Source organism: Lepisosteus oculatus, chromosome 23 (assembly GCF_040954835.1).
Source record: "Lepisosteus oculatus isolate fLepOcu1 chromosome 23, fLepOcu1.hap2, whole genome shotgun sequence".
Taxonomy (NCBI): Eukaryota; Metazoa; Chordata; class Actinopteri; order Semionotiformes; family Lepisosteidae; genus Lepisosteus; species Lepisosteus oculatus.
The window spans coordinates 1590714-1609908 of record NC_090718.1 but is presented as its reverse complement, the minus strand read 5'-3'; the positions used below and the strand labels follow the sequence as shown (position 1 = coordinate 1609908).

The 19195-nt window shown below is 55.7% G+C and overlaps 1 protein-coding gene across 3 annotated transcripts in view; it reads right to left on the bottom strand.

Annotated features, from left to right (window-relative positions):
• Positions 1–19195, bottom strand: part of slc2a3b (solute carrier family 2 member 3b) — a 33916-nt gene that overhangs the window by 11003 nt on the left and 3718 nt on the right. The window contains exons 3-8 of one of the 3 annotated variants that reach the window (XM_069182555.1): positions 14270–14385; positions 10602–10718; positions 4060–4164; positions 3654–3814; positions 2212–2452; positions 1110–1272 (exon numbers count right to left, since the gene is read on the bottom strand). In XM_069182555.1, coding sequence (XP_069038656.1) covers positions 1110–1272; positions 2212–2452; positions 3654–3814; positions 4060–4164; positions 10602–10616 — 685 coding nt within the window. In that variant the 5' untranslated portion in view covers positions 10617–10718; positions 14270–14385. Of the gene's footprint in view, positions 1–1109; positions 1273–2211; positions 2453–3653; positions 3815–4059; positions 4165–10601; positions 10719–11198; positions 11517–14269; positions 14449–19195 lie in introns of those variants that run through there. The other 2 variants (XM_069182556.1, XM_069182554.1) reach the window with 2 other exon arrangements.

Here is a 19195-nt window from a genome sequence, read left to right as displayed (position 1 = left end):
AGACACTGACTGACTGACTGGACACTACAGCACAGTGACCCTGACTGACTGACTGGACACTACAGCACAGAGACACTGACTGACTGACTGGACACTACAGCACAGAGACCCTGACTGACTGACTGGACACTACAGCACAGTGACCCTGACTGACTGACTGGACACTACAGCACAGAGACACTGACTGACTGACTGGACACTACAGCACAGAGACCCTGACTGACTGACTGGACACTACAGCACAGAGACACTGACTGACTGGACACTACAGCACAGTGACCCTGACTGACTGACTGGACACTACAGCACAGAGACACTGACTGACTGACTGGACACTACAGCACAGAGACACTGACTGACTGACTGGACACTACAGCACAGTGACCCTGACTGACTGACTGGACACTACAGCACAGAGACACTGACTGACTGACTGGACACTACAGCACAGAGACCCTGACTGACTGACTGGACACTACAGCACAGAGACACTGACTGACTGGACACTACAGCACAGTGACCCTGACTGACTGACTGGACACTACAGCACAGAGACACTGACTGACTGGACACTACAGCACAGTGACCCTGACTGACTGACTGGACACTACAGCACAGAGACACTGACTGACTGACTGGACACCACAGCACAGTGACCCTGACTGACTGACTGGACACCACAGCACAGTGACCCTGACTGACTGGACACTACAGCACAGAGACACTGACTGACTGACTGGACACTACAGCACAGAGACACTGACTGACTGGACACTACAGCACAGTGACCCTGACTGACTGACTGGACACTACAGCACAGAGACACTGACTGACTGGACACTACAGCACAGCGACACTGACTGACTGACTGGACACTACAGCACAGAGACCCTGACTGACTGGACACTACAGCACAGAGACCCTGACTGACTGACTGGACACTACAGCACAGTGACCCTGACTGACTGACTGGACACTACAGCACAGAGACCCTGACTGACTGACTGGACACTACAGCACAGTGACCCTGACTGACTGACTGGACACTACAGCACAGAGACACTGACTGACGGGACACTGACTGGACTCTGAGCACTGTGATGTCCTACCTTTCCTGGCCTGCTCCTCTTCGTGCTTGTTGATGAGCAGGAAGCGGGGGCTCTCGGGGCAGAAGGGCAGAATGGCACTCTGGATGAGTGCTGGGAATACGGTCAGAGACAGCAGCAGTGGCCACAGCGTGCGAGAGCCGAGCAGGAACTCCAGCCCCAGGACCTGCAGCCCACAGAGGAGGGGCAGCTGAATGACTTGTCCTCCTCAATCACACCCGAACTGAGACAGGATCTTTAACAGCAACCGTCTCCGCAGTGTATAACTTTCACATCCCAGTATCCCCAGTCCCTGTACCTGAGCTCCCAGTATCCCCAGTCCCTGTACCTGAGCCCCCAGTATCCCCAGTCTCTGATCCTCATCATTACCTGAACTCCCAGTATCCCCAGTCTCTGTACCTGAGCTCCCAGTATCCCCAGTCCCTGTACCTGAGCTCCCAGTATCCCCAGTCTCTGTACCTGAGCCCCCAGTATCCCCAGTCCCTGTACCTGAGCCCCCAGTATCCCCAGTCTCTGTACCTGAGCTCCCAGTATCCCCAGTCTCTGATCCTCATCATTACCTGAGCTCCCAGTATCCCCAGTCTCTGTACCTGAGCCCCCAGTATCCCCAGTCTCTAATCCTCATCATTACCTGAACTCCCAGTATCCCCAGTCTCTGTACCTGAGCCCCCAGAATCCCCAATCTCTGATCCTCATCATTGACTGAGCTCCCAGTATCCCAGTCTCTGTACCTGAGCCCCCAGTATCCCCAGTCCCAGTACCTGAGCCCCCAGTATCCCCAGTCTCTGTACCAGAGCTCCCAGTATCCCCAGTCTCTGATCCTCATCATTACCTGAGCTCCCAGTATCCCAAGTCTCTGTACCTGAGCCCCCAGTATCCCCAGTCTCTGTACCAGAGCTCCCAGTATCCCCAGTCTCTGATCCTCATCATTACCTGAGCTCCCAGTATCCCCAGTCACTGTACCTGAGCCCCCAGTATCCCCAGTCTCTGTACCTGAGCTCCCAGTATCCCCAGTCTCTGATCCTCATCATTACCTGAGCTCCCAGTATCCCCAGTCTCAGTACCTGAGCCCCCAGTATCCCCAGTCTCTGATCCTCATCATTACCTGGGCTACCAGTATGCCCAGCACCACGCCCAGCTGGTGCAGGGTGCCGAAGGCCCCCCGGAGGCCCGTGGGCGAGATCTCGCCGATGTACATGGGCACCAGGCCGGTGCACAGGCCGCAGAACACCCCGATGAGCAGGCGCCCCGCGATCAGCATCTCGAAGGAGGCGGCCGCCGTGCTGAGGCCCATCAGCAGCCCGCCCACCAGGCACACCACGTTGACCAGCAGCATGGAGTTCCTCCTGAGAGAGCAGGCAGACAGGCCGGCTGAGTGCGGGTGTGCTCGGGGCCTCACCGGGCTGAGGACTACATGTCCCACCGTCCCCCTGCAACAGCCAGGCCTGCAGGGGGACGGTGGGACATGTAGTCCTCACCCCGGTACTGCACCCAGATGCACTGTGGGTGATGTTGTGCAATGACGGCTGTCCTGTCTGAGCGCAGAAACCGTTGCCGACTGGACACGGCGCTGGGGCCCTGGGTTCAATTCCAGACCTGGGGCGCTGTCTGTATGTTCTCCCTGTGTTTGCGGGCTTTGCTCTGGGTGCTCCGGGCGGATCCAGCCCGAAGACACACTGGCAGGCTCTGGCGTGAATGCGTGCCTGTCTGTGTCTGTGTCTGTCGGTGCCCTGCGATGGACGGGCGTCCTGTCTCCTGCCTCGTGCCCACTGCTTGCTGGGAGAGGCCCTGGCTCCCCTGCAGCCCTGCACTGAATGAATAGTTCGGGATGCATTATAAGAGAAGAGAAGGTCACTTTATTGGCCAGATACAATTTCTTGTGTGAGGAGTTTGTCTTTTCGCAGACCCCAGCTTGCTCTCCAGGAGACACACAGACAGGGAGAGAAGCTGGGGGTCAGAGCGCAGGGTCTGCCATTGTACAGTGTAACCCCGGCGTCCTGGCCAAATTTCCCAGCGGCCTTTATCAATCATGGCCTCCTAATAATCCCCCTCTGTGAATTGGCTACATTACTCTGCTCTCCTCCCCACTGAGAGCTGGTGTGTGGGGAGCGTTCTGGCGCACTATGGCTGCCGTCGCATCATCCAGGTGGGGCTGCACACTGGGGGTGGTGGAGGGGATCCCCATTACCTGTAAAGCGCTTTGAGTGGAGTGTCCAGAAAAGCGCTATATAAGTGTAAGAATTATTATTATTATTATTATTATTATTATTATTACGGCGCCCCTGGAGCAGCTGGGGTTCAGGGCCTTGCTCGGGGGCCCAACACAGTAAGATTCCTCTGCCGGCCGCGGGATTTGAACCGGCAACCTTCCCCGGATTGTGTACAGCGCCGTGAAGCTGGGAAACAGGCGTGACTCCAGCAATCTCACACCGGAGAACTGCGGCTTCCTGCCGCGCCCCCGCCAGGCCGACACAGCGCCGTGCCTCCCGGGGAACGGGAGAGCCGGGCCGCGCGGAGGAGGAGGGAAAGGAGCGCCCGCACGCTCACCTCCCGAAGCGGTTGACCAGCAGGCCCACGGAGAAGGAGCCCGTCATGCCCCCGACCGGGAAGATGGACACGGACACGGAGAAGAGGGTGGTGCTGACCCCTTCCTCGATGGGCTTGCCGTAGCGGGAGAACCAGGTCTCGTTGAAGAAGGCGTTGATTTTCTGGGGGAGAAGGGGGAGATGGGGGGGGGGGGCGGAGGAGAGAGCGTGTCATTGCAAACGTCAAAACGAGGACCGAAACCGGCCTCAGAGCCCGCAACACGCGCAGGCTGGGGCGGCGGGGGGCGCAGTGTGGGGACCTGGCCACCAGGGGGAAGTATACACCCAGCAGGCTGTAGACTGCACGGGTCCTGACGCGATCAGACTGCGGCAGAGCGTTTCAGAGGAGACGGGCGGACACGACTCACATTCTCGGGCGCGTTGATCACCCCTGTGTTGTAGCCGAACTGCAGAGAGCCGATGACCGCTGTGCCCACGGCAACGAGGAGGGGCACGGTCAGCTCCTTGTTTTTCTGAAAGACAGAGGGGGGGGTTCTGTCTGGGGGTTCATGCGGACTTCACAGTGTCCCCTGTGCTGCACCCCACCTCGGCCATTCACAGGCTTCGCAGGGTCTGACTTCGCCCCACCTCCCCCACCCCCCTGGGGGCGACACCGAAGCCCCCCCGCGCCCCCTCTCGGCTCTTCCTACCCGCTGACCTTGAGCAGCAGCCGGAAAGTCACAAACAGGAGGAGCTCCTGGCGCGCACAGCCACCACAGCGCTCGTCGCGGTGCTTCAGCGTTGGTGGGGAGGGTGGGATCGGTCAAGGGGCATGAAATGAAATGGTGGAAAGTCAGGTCTCCCTAGTGAGCAGGCGACGGGCGAGAGGTCATTTTTCTCCCAGACGCCCGTTATGAACGCACGGCGCTGTCACGCCCTCTGCAGCCAGAAGGCGCTCCTTTTCTGTCCTGTCCCTAGTTTCCGGTCTGCTGTCCTTCCTGTCCCTCTCTTTCCCTTGGGCTATATATTTCCGGGTCTTGCACTCTGTCCTGGCTCAGCATTGTCGTTCGGATGTCCTGAGACCTGCCTAGCACCAGGGCGCCCCACGTCCGCTCCCTGAGGGCACAGGTTTCTTCTATAGGGCATTCCTGAACTCTTTGCACTAATGAGCCCGGGCCTTTTTCCCGTCTCGCCGCTACGCATATGTGTCTTTTTCCGCTCTCCTGCTCCCCACGGTTAGTCCCTTTGGACGTCCGTGACAGAATGCTGAGCCAGGACAGAGGACAGACCCGGAAATATGTAGCCCAAGGGAAAGAGAGGGACAGGAAGGACAGCAGACCGGAAACTAGGGACAGGACAGAGAAGGAACGCCCTCTGGCTGCAGAGGGCGTGACAGCGCCGTGTGTTCATAACGGGCGTCTGGGAGAAAAATGACCTCTCGCCCGTCGCCTGCTCACTAGGGAGACCTGACTTTCCACCATTTCATTTCATGCCCCTTGACCGATCCCACCCTCCCCACCAACGCGGCCATCCCATGAGCCAGCGGTCAGCCCTGCGGCCACATCACAGCACGATGAAACAGACGGGTTGTGTCTCTCCTGCTGACAGAACTTATAACAGTTCATTATCTGTACAGGCAGGACGGGGATCAGGCTAGGTAATGGCGCAGAGGATGACAAACGCTAGATATGAATCTAACTGGCGTCACATATTGATTGGCTGTTTCCAGTCAGGAGGCTGGACAAGGGAGAGGCCCGAGGGTGTTCTGGGTAAACTGGATTCGCTTCTCTGTGTGTTGGAAGAGTCAGAGAGGCTGTCAGAGCTCTCTCTCTCTCAGTGGAGATCATTTTCTCTCCATCTGTCTCTCTGCTCTCTGTCCACATGAAACTGTCAAGTCATGGTGGCTTTCTGAAAAAACAACATCCGATTTCCTAAACCTCCGAACCAGTTAACTACTGCTTTGCCACGCATGACTCACAATTCTCGCAGTTTCAAAAAGTCATACAGTATCTCGGCTCCATTTTGATCTGCGATCTCCTCTCTCTCCCTGTGTCTCCTGTCCTGTTGTGTGTGTTTATGACCGAGGGGTTCTCTGTGATCTCCTCTCTCTCACTGTGTATCCTGTCCTGTTGTGTGTGTTTATTACCGAGGGATTCTCTTTGATCTCCTCTCTCTCACTGTGTCTCCTGTCCTGTTGTGTGTGTTTATTACCGAGGGATTCTCAGTGATCTTCCCTCTCTCTCCCTCACTGTGTCTCCTGTGCTGTTGTGTGTGTTTATTACCGAGGGATTCTCAGTGATCTCCCCTCTCTCTCCCTCACTGTGTCTCCTGTGCTGTTGTGTGTGTTTATTACCGAGGGGTTCTCTGTGATCTCCTCTCTCTCCCTGTGTCTCCTGTCCTGTTGTGTGTGTTTAAATCATCTCATCACCTGTGTGAGCCCCCCACAAGGTGATTCAGCGCTTGTGCCACAAAATCACTCATACTCACGAGTGGTTGATCAATCGAAACGATGTCACGACCATTTAACCCGTATCCAGCGGGTGTGTGTGCACGCTGCCCTGCAGACGTAGTGATCTGTTTCTTTCACTGGTCGACATACTAGCTGCACATATCCAACAATGCAAATTGTACTCAAAATAAGGTGACAGACCTGAATGATCTGGCTTCAGGAGCCTCGGGGGGTAAAACCTGGACTGGATTAGATTACTGCGCAATGGGATTGACAGTCTTGCATCTCTGAGACTGGCTCTAGATGCTGTGCAATGGGAGTAAGATGGCAAAACATGAATTATAAACGGAAAAAAACGCTGCTGTAGCCTGACTGCAACTGGAGCGACGTATGACCTTTCCCACAATGCACTGCGTAATGCCCTTCCTGCTTTGTTTGTCCCATCACACACCGCAGGGCACTTGTGGTAAATGTCCATTAGCGTTGACCCGTCCCCGGAGACGATCACTAAGGCAACGAGAGAGGTGGCGAGAAGAAAGCCAACTGACTTGACATTTCACCGCACTCACGCTAGACTGGGACCACGAAATGAAGAAAACAGTTCTTGTGATTGCTACAAAATAACAGATACCGATTTCAGAAGGGTTGCATTGTGGTTAATGTAGTTTTAGTAAACATCAACATACTGATTTGTGGGCTTTACAATTCTCCTGCGCTGAAATAGACTAAAGATCTGTCACACGATGCATTCAGTGCTGGCCAAGTACAAGAAAAACCTGAAGAGCAGAGAACCCCTCGGTAATAAACACACAACAACAGGACAGGAGACACAGGGAGAGAGGAGATCACAGAGAACCCCTCGGTAATAAACACACAACAACAGGACAGGAGACACAGGGAGAGAGGAGATCACAGAGAACCCCTCGGTAATAAACACACACAACAGGACAGGAGACACAGTGAGAGAGAGGAGATCACAGAGAATCCCTCAGTCATAAACACACACAGCAGGACAGGAGACACAGGGAGAGAGAGGAGATCACAGAGAACCCCTCGGTAATAAACACACACAACAGGACAGGAGACACAGTGAGAGAGAGGAGATCACAGAGAATCCCTCAGTCATAAACACACACAGCAGGACAGGAGACAGTGAGAGAGAGGAGATCACAGAGAACCCCTCAGTCATAAACACACACAACAGGACAGGAGACACAGGGAGAGGAGATCACAGAGAATCCCTCGGTAATTAACAAAGTTCAAGCTTCTCTGCGTTGTACTTTTCCACTCAGTGCGCTGTCGATTACTACGCTTAATTATGCCGCCAACACACACACACACTTTCTCTCTCTCCAAAGATCTGAGGAGTGCCATTTCACAAGCAGATCCAGTCCTCAGATCTCTCTCTCTCTCATCTTCCTGTGTTGCGCTGCAGTTGCGGTATGATTGCACAGTCAGAGGGTCAGAGTGCCAGTAATAACGGCGTCAACGGTGTTAACCCAACGCCTGTCCCCTGCTCTCCTGGTGCCGGGGCACTCGGTCGGCCAGCTCTTCACCGCTGTTAATCCGTCTCTGGACAGTGTCCAGCGCGGTATCGAGCTCTCGGGGAGCAGTACTGATGTGCGCTCGGTCTGTCAATGGGTGTGTCGTTAATACTCTTCCCTCTCCCAGTGATCCAGTCATGCGGTCTGTGCTGACCGCCTCACCCCCTGCCTGTCCCTCTCAGTCCGGCGTTACTCTACGGCCCAGAGTTACTGTACGACGGCGTCCACCCCTCTCTCAGCCCGTCTGTCTGGCTGGGAATGTGCTTGCAGGGCCTGTGCCGACAGGCCCGGCCTGTGTCAGTTCCTCAGCTATGTCAGATCGGTCCAGACTTGCACACAGAGGTCTATCCCCCTCTCCATCGTCTCTGACTGACTAAGTGCAGGCCGAAACGTGCGTGAGGGTCGGGCTCTGAATGAACACGATTCAGATCAACTCTAGCATAATTCAGCAGGGCTGAGGACAGGAGATCTGGACTTGATCCAGCAAGAAAGCCCACAGCTGTTGCTGTTGCTGCTGCTTATACTCAACGCGAGAGAACTGACACAGCCCAGTCCCAGGGCTCTAGACTCTTCTAGTCCCTGTGGACACTGACACAGCCCAGTCACAGGGCTCTAGACTCTTCTAGTCCCTGTGGACACTGACACAGCCCAGTCACAGGGCTCTAGACTCTTCTAGTCCCTGTGGACACTGACACAGCCCAGTCCCAGGGCTCTAGACTCTTCTAGTCCCTGTGGACACACTGACACAGCCCAGTCACAGGGCTCTAGACTCTTCTAGTCCCTGTGGACACACTGACACAGCCCAGTCACAGGGCTCTAGACTCTTCTAGTCCCTGTGGACACTGACACAGCCCAGTCACAGGGCTGTAGACTCTTCCAGTCCCTGTGGACACTGACACAGCCCAGTCACAGGGCTCTAGACTCAACCAGTCCCTGTGGACACTGACACAGCCCAGTCACAGGGCTCTAGACTCTTCTAGTCCCTGTGGACACACTGACACAGCCCAGTCACAGGGCTCTAGACTCTTCTAGTCCCTGTGGACACTGACACAGCCCAGTCACAGGGCTCTAGACTCTTCTAGTCCCTGTGGACACTGACACAGCCCAGTCACAGGGCTCTAGACTCTTCTAGTCCCTGTGGACACACTGACACAGCCCAGTCACAGGGCTCTAGACTCTTCTAGTCCCTGTGGACACTGACACAGCCCAGTCACAGGACTCTAGACTCTTCCAGTCCCTGTGGACACTGACACAGCCCAGTCACAGGGCTCTAGACCAAATTGTTACAGATCATTTGGAGTGAAGTGTATTCAAATATAGTATTCGATATTTCACTAATCATAGCAGTTGGTATGAGAGCCAGGCAGTGCTCTAATAAAGGTTTTAGTTGTGAAATCAGAGGTTAGCGTTGTGTAATGTAGGCCCGAGATGAGTAAATCAGTTTGAAAGAGGCAAGATGGACCGAACTGATTCTAAAAGGAGGTACTTGGTTGCTATGGGCAACTGGTGATTCTTAAAAAAAGCTCTGGGCTTTGTTGCTATGGAAAGTGGAATGCAATCTGGAATGAGTACGACATGGACGATGTGCTGCTTTAGGGAAAATGAAGTAACGTAAGTGATTAATAATTTGTCAATCAGCATGAGATCAATATCGTGCTATAAATCTGTAATTCCTCAATGACTCAGGTTCTGGGTGAACGCCCTCTCAGGCAACATCCTAGAAGACTAATGGAAGGCAAAGCCTCTGTCTGGGTCTGCTCTAGACTAGGTGTCTGTGACTGAGCCCTGGGTCTGGAGGTTTGATCAACTCCGACTCTCTTTTGCTCCTCCAGGGAGATGTGGGATTAACCTCACAGCACAGCTGCAGTGTGAAAGTGTCAATCGCTTCATTCACGCTCAGAGACTGCCACTCTCGCTGCGACTGAACCACTCGCCATGGGATGCTCAGGTCAACACGGGACTGGATGGAACAACTACAGGGAATCAAGCAGAATCCCCACTGTACAGCAACCTGATCCGCTGCAGGCTTTGCATGAAGCAAGCAAGCTGGAGATGCTGGAGAGACACTCAGTCCAGCTCCTCTGTAACTTCACATGAACACCCCTCCCCATCAGAGCTGGAGATACTGGAGAGACACTCAGTCCAGCTCCTCTGTAACTTCACATGAACACCCCCCCCCATCAGAGCTGGAGATACTGGAGAGACACTCAGTCAAGCTCCTCTGTAACTTCACATGAACACCCCTCCCCATCAGAGCTGGAGATACTGGAGAGACACTCAGTCAAGCTCCTCTGTAACTTCACATGAACACCCCTCCCCATCAGAGCAGGAGATACTGGAGAGACACTCAGTCCAGCTCCTCTGTAACTTCACATGAACACCCCTCCCCATCAGAGCTGGAGCTACTGAAGAGACACTCAGTCCAGCTCCTCTGTAACTTCACATTGGACGAAATATATCCAACTAACATCTAAACACTGTTCACTCCTGTTTAGGATCCTAACCACCCAAAGCTGAAAGGAATATAGAGCTAGGGACAGAAATACATCCCAGACCGATTTAGGGTAGGGATCTTTGAGAGACAGCAAGAAGCTAAAGCTCCCAGAGAAAACCCAGACTGACAACATGCAGACTCCACACAGAATGACCGAGGCTTGGGGTGACCCTGCAGACAACCTCCCAGGACCACGCAGTTTTGAAATCACGAGGCGAAGAGAGACACATGGGAGACTCGAAGCACCAAGGCTAGCTGAGCCCAGGATGGAGACGGGGGTCCGGTCTACATCATCCCAGACAAACGGGGTCCCCTGTGTGTGTCTGTGTGTGCAGCCCCTGCACAGCACAAGGCTCTGAAGCTCTTTCGATGCCCAGAGCAGATCAGAGCCACAGACGGGCAGTTGTGATGCCTGACCGAGCCACAGACGGGCACTGTCCCGGCCTGTCCACCCCGTCCCGTCGAGAAACCCTGTCTGCTTACCGCTCCTCCCTCCATGTCGGGGGAACCCGTCCGGTACCGGCCCGCGGAGCTCGATTCGTCGGGCGAGACTGCAGGACACGGCACAGCTCCTCCACGGACACGGCGGACTTCTCGACTCTGGGAGAGAAAAGGGGGGTTTTACACCACTGAGGCCACCGGGGCGCTTTCCGACACAACGGGCGAGGTTTCTGAAGGAATAAAGCCGAACTGGGGGGACGGACAGCGCCGGTCCGGTCACGCGCACCGCCGATCGATCGACCTCTCGCGCTGGCTGAATGACCAAGCCGGATCGATCGATCGAACAGGACCGACGGGGTGCCACAGTCTCCCTTCTCGACAAATACATCTACGTGCGTGTGCGTGTGTATATATATCCAGTATTTACATTTACGAGCAGCAGCGCACGCCAAGCTAAAAAATGAAAATGATGCATTTTGAAACGCAATCAAGGCACAACTCCAACACTGCCTCTAGTACACGATTCGTCCATGATGAGGTCGGATGTCCTTGTTAAAAAAATGGCACTAGCAATTAACAGCTCCACCTTCCATGCAAAAAAAACCCCAAGATGCCTTTTTGAACACGCATTTTGAATACCGGTTTTCACTGCGGCGCGTTAATGTCCGAAACAGCTGCCGCCTCAAGCTTGCTCGTCCTGTCTCCCCCCTCGCGTCCTTCCCGGCCGATGCGCGACTCGGAGAGTAATGAATGTCCAATTGATCGCGTCCCTGGCTCGGGCTCGGGCTCGGGCTCGGGCACTGAGGTCCGGGCGCCGGCAGGCTGGACTCCGCTATTCCGCGTGTAGCAGCTGGTGATATAAACCCCCCCGCCCCCCGCAGCGCCTTATATACACGGTGGTACAAGAGAAGCGGCACGTTGCTCGCAGGAAGAGGACTGATGCGCAACCCCGCCCCTCCTCTCCCCTCCTCTCTCGCCTTCTCTGGGTGATGACACGCATCGACGCGGTTTTTCAAAGTAGAGATATATATATAGGCACTGTGTTGTCGGGTTGGGGGGGTGACCAGGCAGCGCGGGTGGAGCGGACGCGATGAAAGGGACGGGCGCGGGATGATCATAATGTTGATAATGTTTCTTTATTAGCCCTATACAATTTCTTGCATTAGGAATTCGTCTTTTCGCATACCCCAGCTTTTCTCCATGGACAGGGAGAGAAGCTGGGGCTCAGAGCGCAGGGTCTGCCATTGTACGGCGCCCCTGGAGCAGTTGGGGTTCAGGGCCTTGCTCAGGGGCCCAACGGAGTAGGATTCCTCTGCCGGCTGTGGGATTTGAACCGGCAACCATCCAGCCACAGGCGCAGATCCTGAGCCACAGAGCCACTGCTCCGCCCGAAGCAAGAGGAAGGGAAACGCAGACCCGGAGACGAGGTAGCGATGTTCCACCCGTCGTGTCGGCGTATTGAGCCGACACACGTGTCTGAGCTGCCCAAGCGTCCTACAGACCCCCCCGGCTGAGAGAGAGCCCTGTTGAACCCCTGTGCCACCCCACACCCAGGACACCAGCGGGACCGTACCCCCGCCCCCCCCTCCAGAGCAGCATGTTCTCGTACAGACCACAGAAGACACATCCTGCCTCAGCGGAGGCTGGCAGCCCCCCTGGCCTGGCTTGTGGCAGACACGCAGGACACCAGCTGTCCGCTCTGTGGGGGGACTGGGATACCGGCGCCTCTCCAGGCCACTGCTGGCCCTGGACCAGCCTCCTCCCGGCCTGGCTGCTGGGTTTGGAGAGACGGTCTCGCCCGCAGCGTCAGGGTGGTCTGAGCCCTTCAGCACCGCGGCGCTCGGACAGCTCCTCGATCTCCCCGCTTGGATCTGGACTCGAAACTCCCTGCCTCCCCGGAGGACCGTTCGGAGACGGGAGAGGGCAGTCGGAGACTACGGGACCCTCACAGCCCCCGCCCGCTCGTGTGGCTCGGGAGGTGTGTGCAGTGGGTCAGCCACAGCGAAGGCCTCAGACCTTCCTGCCCTCTCCTTGGCTGTTTCAAGTTATCCGTCCACTTCCTGAGGGGGGTTTCCCCAGAATGTGTGGAGTGGGCTGTGTGTCGGACACGAAGTGCGTCTCAGGGAGACAGGCCTGCAGGGTGTGGGGTCTGGGAGTTACACGCCATCTTCACGGGCGCCGCCTGCAGGCGACTGGAAATGCAGTGTGTCTCCTCTGGAGGAGGGGTCACAGGGGGACCTCAGTGTGTCTCCTCTGAGGGAGGGGTCACAGGGGACCTCAGTGTGTCTCCTCTGGAGGAGGGGTCACAGGGGACCTCAGTGTGTCTCCTCTGAGGGAGGGGTCACAGGGGACCTCAGTGTGTCTCCTCTGAGGGAGGGGTCACAGGGGACCTCAGTGTGTCTCCTCTGAGGGAGGGGTCACAGGGGACCTCAGTGTGTCTCCTCTGGAGGAGGAGTCACAGGGGGACCTCAGTGTGTCTCCTCTGGAGGAGGGGTCACAGGGGACCTCAGTGTGTCTCCTCTGGAGGAGGGGTCACAGGGGACCTCAGTGTGTAACCTCTGAGGGAGGGGTCACAGGGGACCTCAGTGTGTCTCCTCTGAGGGAGGGGTCACAGGGGACCTCAGTGTGTCTCCTCTGAGGGAGGGGTCACAGGGGACCTCAGTGTGTCTCCTCTGGAGGAGGGGTCACAGGGGACCTCAGTGTGTCTCCTCTGAGGGAGGGGTCACAGGGGACCTCAGTGTGTCTCCTCTGAGGGAGGGGTCACAGGGGGACCTCAGTGTGTCTCCTCTGGAGGAGGGGTCACAGGGGGACCTCAGTGTGTCTCCTATGGAGGAGGAGTCACAGGGGGACCTCAGTGTGTCTCCTCTGGAGGAGGGGTCACAGGGGACCTCAGTGTGTCTCTTCTGGAGGAGGGGTCACAGGGACCTCAGTGTGTCTCCTCTGGAGGAGGGGTCACAGGGCACCTCAGTGTGTCTCCTCTGGAGGAGGGGTCACGGGGGACCTCAGTGTGTCTCCTCTGAGGGAGGGGTCACGGGGACCTCAGTCCCTAGGCTATGCTATGGGATGGAAACAGGATTAACATTATTGTCAGCAGTGGCGGAATTCAATTCCTGCAGGAGACACACAGACAGATGCTCTGTCTCCAGTCAACATCTCCATTCTCTTAGTAACAGTAAGGTCACGAGGGGCAGGAGACGTTTCTCCCACGCTCTGACATCACTCTGTTTACATCAGGCTGCTGTCCATCGCTACACTCCACACATCTCACTTCCCCACTTCAGTCTCACTCCTCCATCCCCTCTCCTTGCTCCGCCTCGTCTCACTCCTCCATCTCCCTCTCCTCACTCCGCCTCGTCTCACTCCTCCATCCCCTCCGCCTCACTGTCTCGTCTCACTCCTCCATCCCCTCCGCCTCGTCTCACTCCTCCATCCCCTCCGCCTCACCTCACTCCTCCATCCCCTCCGCCTCACTCCGTCTTGTCTCACTCCCCCATCTCCCTCTCCTCGCTCCGTCTCGTCTCACTCCTCCATCCCCTCCGCCTCACTCCGCCTCGTCTCACTCCTCCATCCCCTCCGCCTCACTCCGTCTCGTCTCACTCCTCCATCTCCCTCTCCTCACTCCGTCTCATCTCACTCCTCACTCCCCAGCCATCAGCAGCTGTGTGCCTTCCATGAGATCATGGCCAGGTACTAATCAATCAGGGTCTGACCTTTGGGCCCTGATACACATCTGTCCAGGGGCCTCTGGGAGTCAATATCTTTCCATCCTCCTTTTCGCTGGCTCTCGCAGACCGTAAATGATTAGTGAATACAGCTGGAACCGGAGCTAGAAGACAGAACCACGCACGAGACAGTGACCCACTGACCCCTGCCTGCCCTGAGAGGCTGACTCACCGAGGGGTCCCCCGATCTCCTTAAAACCCCGACCAAGGCGTGTGAGTCAGCAGACGGGACTCCTCACCCCTGACTTCCAGGACTGCCCCTCCCTCTGCCCTCCTCCCCCCCGCTGCCCTTCCTGTGGGGCGGCTGAGTCACCGCGGGAAAGAAGCGGGTGTTAGTGAGGGCAATGTTGAGTGACGGGCTTCTGCAGCATGTTCAGCTAGACCACAGAATGACAACAAGGAAGACAAAACAGAATGAGCAGGATGACTGTTTCCTTTTTATCATAACATCACTTCACACCAGGCTCAGCCCAGTCGGCCCCAGCGCCAGAGGACTGGACTCCATCACACCAGGCTCGGCCCAGTCGGCCCCAGCGCCAGAGGACTGGACTCCATCACACCAGGCTCGGCCCAGTCGGCCTCAGCGCCAGAGGACTGGACTCCATCACACCAGGCTCAGGGCAGTGAGCCCCAGCGCCAGAGGACTGGACTGTATCACACCAGGCCCGGCCCAGTCGGCCTCAGCGCCAGAGGACTGGACTCTATCACACCAGGCTCAGGGCAGTGAGCCCCAGCGCCAGAGGACTGGACTGTATCACACCAGGCCCGGCCCAGTCGGCCTCAGCGCCAGAGGACTGGACTCTATCACACCAGGCTCAGGGCAGTGAGCCCCAGCGCCAGAGGACTGGACTCTATCACCCCAGGCCCGGCCCAGTCAGCCCCAGTGCCAGAGGACTGGATGGTATCATGGCTCTTAGGACAGCGTTAAGAAGATTATTTCATCCCTGCAAGATTGTCCTTGTCACGCTCTATCTGACGTGAACAAGATCGAGATCACCATGATAAAAACGAATCTACTGTAGAGTCCGCTCAACCAATCAACCCTATGCATGTTGACAATATGCACCCCTCCCCCTCCTCTCGGATCAATCATCCATTAGCAAATAACTGTTGATAATGTGAGATGAGCTGGATCCTATTTTTAACCTTTGATAATGCAATTCTTTTCCCCACAGTCTCCTGGGGCTGGGATGTGCTCTTTATCTACCCAGTCAGATGTGAGGGTGCGTGCGTGCTTGAGAGTGTGTGCTTTGGTGATTCCTTCAGGGAGAGCGCATGAAACTGACACTGTGTGTGTGTGTGCACATGTGTATGAGATCAACAATCTGCTGGGCAGCACCACGCCTGCAGGCTACACGATCAAGAGCTCAGAGTTGTTGCTATAGAATCCTCCTGCAAGAAACAATGGAGGACCTGTGGTCCGGGACAGTGTCTAAACTTGCACTACTGCAGTTACACAGTTCTCTTTTCCCAGTGCCATTCAGTACTGCTCAACTGATAATTGTGCATGGTGCTGCATACCCAAACATTACTTCGTTATAGTGTTAAATCAGTGCTGGTTGTGTTAGAATAGGGGTCTACAGTACAGTAAGCCTGTTATAATACTGTAGGTCTTCTTCCATAAACAGCATTGTATACTACAGTGTGAGTGTGCCAGCTCTACACTCAGTATGTCAGAACTGTACTGAGCTGTGTAACTCAGTGTGTCAGAGCTGTACTGAGCTCTGCGCTGTGTGACTCAGTGTGTCAGAGCTGTACTGAGCTCTGCGCTGTGTGACTCAGTGTGTCAGAGCTGTACTGAGCTCTGTGCTGTGTAACTCAGTGTGTCAGAGCTGTACTGAGCTCTGGGCTGTGTGACTCAGTGTGTCAGAGCTGTACTGAGCTCTGTGCTGTGTGACTCAGTGTGTCAGAGCTGTACTGAGCTCTGGGCTGTGTGACTCAGTGTGTCAGAGCTGTACTGAGCTCTGGGCTGTGTAACTCAGTGTGTCAGAGCTGTACTGAGCCCTGCGCTGTGTAACTCAGTGTGTCAGAGCTGTACTGAGCCCTGCGCTGTGTGACTCAGTGTGTCAGAGCTGTACTGAGCCCTGCGCTGTGTGACTCAGTGTGTCAGAGCTGTACTGAGCCCTGCGCTGTGTAACTCAGTGTGTCAGAGCTGTACTGAGCCCTGCGCTGTGTGACTCAGTGTGTCAGAGCTGTACTGAGCCCTGCGCTGTGTGACTCAGTGTGTCAGAGCTGTACTGAGCCCTGCGCTGTGTGACTCAGTGTGTCAGAGCTGTACTGAGCCCTGCGCTGTGTGACTCAGTGTGTCAGAGCTGTACTGAGCTCTGCGCTGTGTGACTCAGTGTGTCAGAGCTGTACTGAGCTCTGGGCTGTGTAACTCAGTGTGTCAGAGCTGTACTGAGCCCTGAGCTGTGTAACTCAGTGTGTCAGAGCTGTACTGAGCCCTGCGCTGTGTGACTCAGTGTGTCAGAGCTGTACTGAGCTCTGCGCTGTGTGACTCAGTGTGTCAGAGCTGTACTGAGCCCTGCGCTGTGTAACTCAGTGTGTCGGAGCTGTACTGAGCCCTGCGCTGTGTGACTCAGTGTGTCAGAGCTGTACTGAGCCCTGCACTGTGTGACTCAGTGTGTCAGAGCTGTACTGAGCTCTGGGCTGTGTAACTCAGTGTGTCAGAGCTGTACTGAGCTCTGGGCTGTGTAACTCAGTGTGTCAGAGCTGTACTGAGCCCTGCGCTGTGTGACTCAGTGTGTCAGAGCTGTACTGAGCTCTGGGCTGTGTAACTCAGTGTGTCAGAGCTGTACTGAGCCCTGCGCTGTGTGACTCAGTGTGTCAGAGCTGTACTGATCTCTGCGCTGTGTGACTCAGTGTGTCAGAGCTGTACTGAGCCCTGCGCTGTGTGACTCAGTGTGTCAGAGCTGTACTGAGCCCTGCGCTGTGTGACTCAGTGTGTCAGAGCTGTACTGAGCTCTGGGCTGTGTAACTCAGTGTGTCAGAGCTGTACTGAGCTCTGGGCTGTGTAACTCAGTGTGTCAGAGCTGTACTGAGCCCTGCGCTGTGTGACTCAGTGTGTCAGAGCTGTACTGAGCTCTGGGCTGTGTAACTCAGTGTGTCAGAGCTGTACTGAGCCCTGCGCTGTGTGACTCAGTGTGTCAGAGCTGTACTGAGCTCTGGGCTGTGTGACTCAGTGTGTCAGAGCTGTACTGAGCCCTGCGCTGTGTAACTCAGTGTGTCAGAGCTGTACTGAGCCCTGCGCTGTGTGACTCAGTGTGTCAGAGCTGTACTGAGCCCTGCGCTGTGTGACTCAGTGTGTCAGAGTTCTGTGTAACTCTTTCACTGGTGCCTGTGAGCTGCGTCTGATGCAACTTCCGGCCTGCTTCCCCCCGCGCTGGCGCAACAGGAAGCTGTTTGGCGATAAAGGGGAAGTGGGCATGTTCTTCTCCGAGCGGCTGCAGAAGTGAAAAGCCTGGCGAAACTCAGGCGGGCCAGTTCTGAGAAAAACAGCCGCGCAGTGCCATCTGTGCGCCGTCACCAGGCCATCACAGGGTCAGAAGAGCAGCACCCGAGTGTAGGTGCCCCTGTTTGAGTCAGAGAGGCAGTACGTGTACATGCAGCAGCTGTGAAAGCAGCAAGCAGCCACAGCAGCAGCAGTTTGTGTAGATGCAGTAGGTGTGACAGCAGCAGTGGTGTAGCAGCAGTTTGTGTAGATGCAGTTTGTGTAGATGCAGTAGGTGTGACAGCAGCAGCAGTTTGTGTAGATGCAGTAGGTGTGACAGCAGCAGTTTGTGTAGATGCAGTAGGTGTGACAGCAGCAGCAGTGTGTGTCGATGCAGTAGGTGTGACAGCAGCAGTTTGTGTAGATGCAGTAGGTGTGACAGCAGCAGTTTGTGTAGATGCAGTAGGTGTGACAGCAGCAGTGGTGTAGCAGCAGCAGTTTGTGTAGATGCAGTTTGTGTAGATGCAGTAGGTGTGACAGCAGCAGCAGTGTGTGTAGATGCAGTAGGTGTGACAGCAGCAGTGGTGTAGCAGCAGCAGTTTGTGTAGAGCAGTAGGTGTGACAGCAGCAGCAGTGTGTGTAGATGCAGTAGGTGTGACAGCAGCAGCAGTTTGTGTCGATGCAGTAGGTGTGTCAGCAGCAGTGGTGTAGCAGCAGCAGTTTGTGTAGATGCAGTAGGTGTGACAGCAGCAGTGGTGTAGCAGCAGCAGTGTGTGTAGATGCAGTAGGTGTGACAGCAGCAGTGGTGTAGCAGCAGCAGTGTGTGTCGATGCAGTAGGTGTGGCAGCAGCAGTGGTGTAGCAGCAGCAGTGTGTGTCGATGCAGTAGGTGTGACAGCAGCAGTAACACTGATAGTAGTGACTCTAATTGTTTTAGCAGCTGCAGTGTTAGACAGGCTGCAGTAGTATCAGCAGTAGCTGCAACAAGGGGTGGCGTGCAGTTTTAAACTAGCGCAGCCGTGTCATCTAATTCACAGCCAGCTGTCACATCTTTTGAGCTCAGGAAACAGAGAAATCAGCCATTTTTTTTTTCTACTGAAATATCTTTCTCAGCATCATCTCTCCGGGAACCCCACCTCCCCGGTTACCCTGGCAACCAGTCAATCCGGCCCGTGAATTGGCTGCTCTCCCAGGCCTCCCAATCACATGACACACAGAGGGCAGGGGGGGGGGGCAGGTTTACGTGCCGGGAGTCAGACACGCACACGCCGCACAGCATCAAGTACCACCATCCCCACCCCGGCCCGAGAGCAGGGCGGCGCTGCGCCTGGCCTGGCCCTTTACCCTCGACTTCAGGAACTTACAGCCTAACATCACCACATCCTCCACCTTCCCCAGCTGGGGGCAGAGGCACAGCAGCCCAGGAAGCTGCAGAAACTGTGGGCCTTCTGTGTCAGTCGCCCTGCCTGAAGATCGCATTATCAT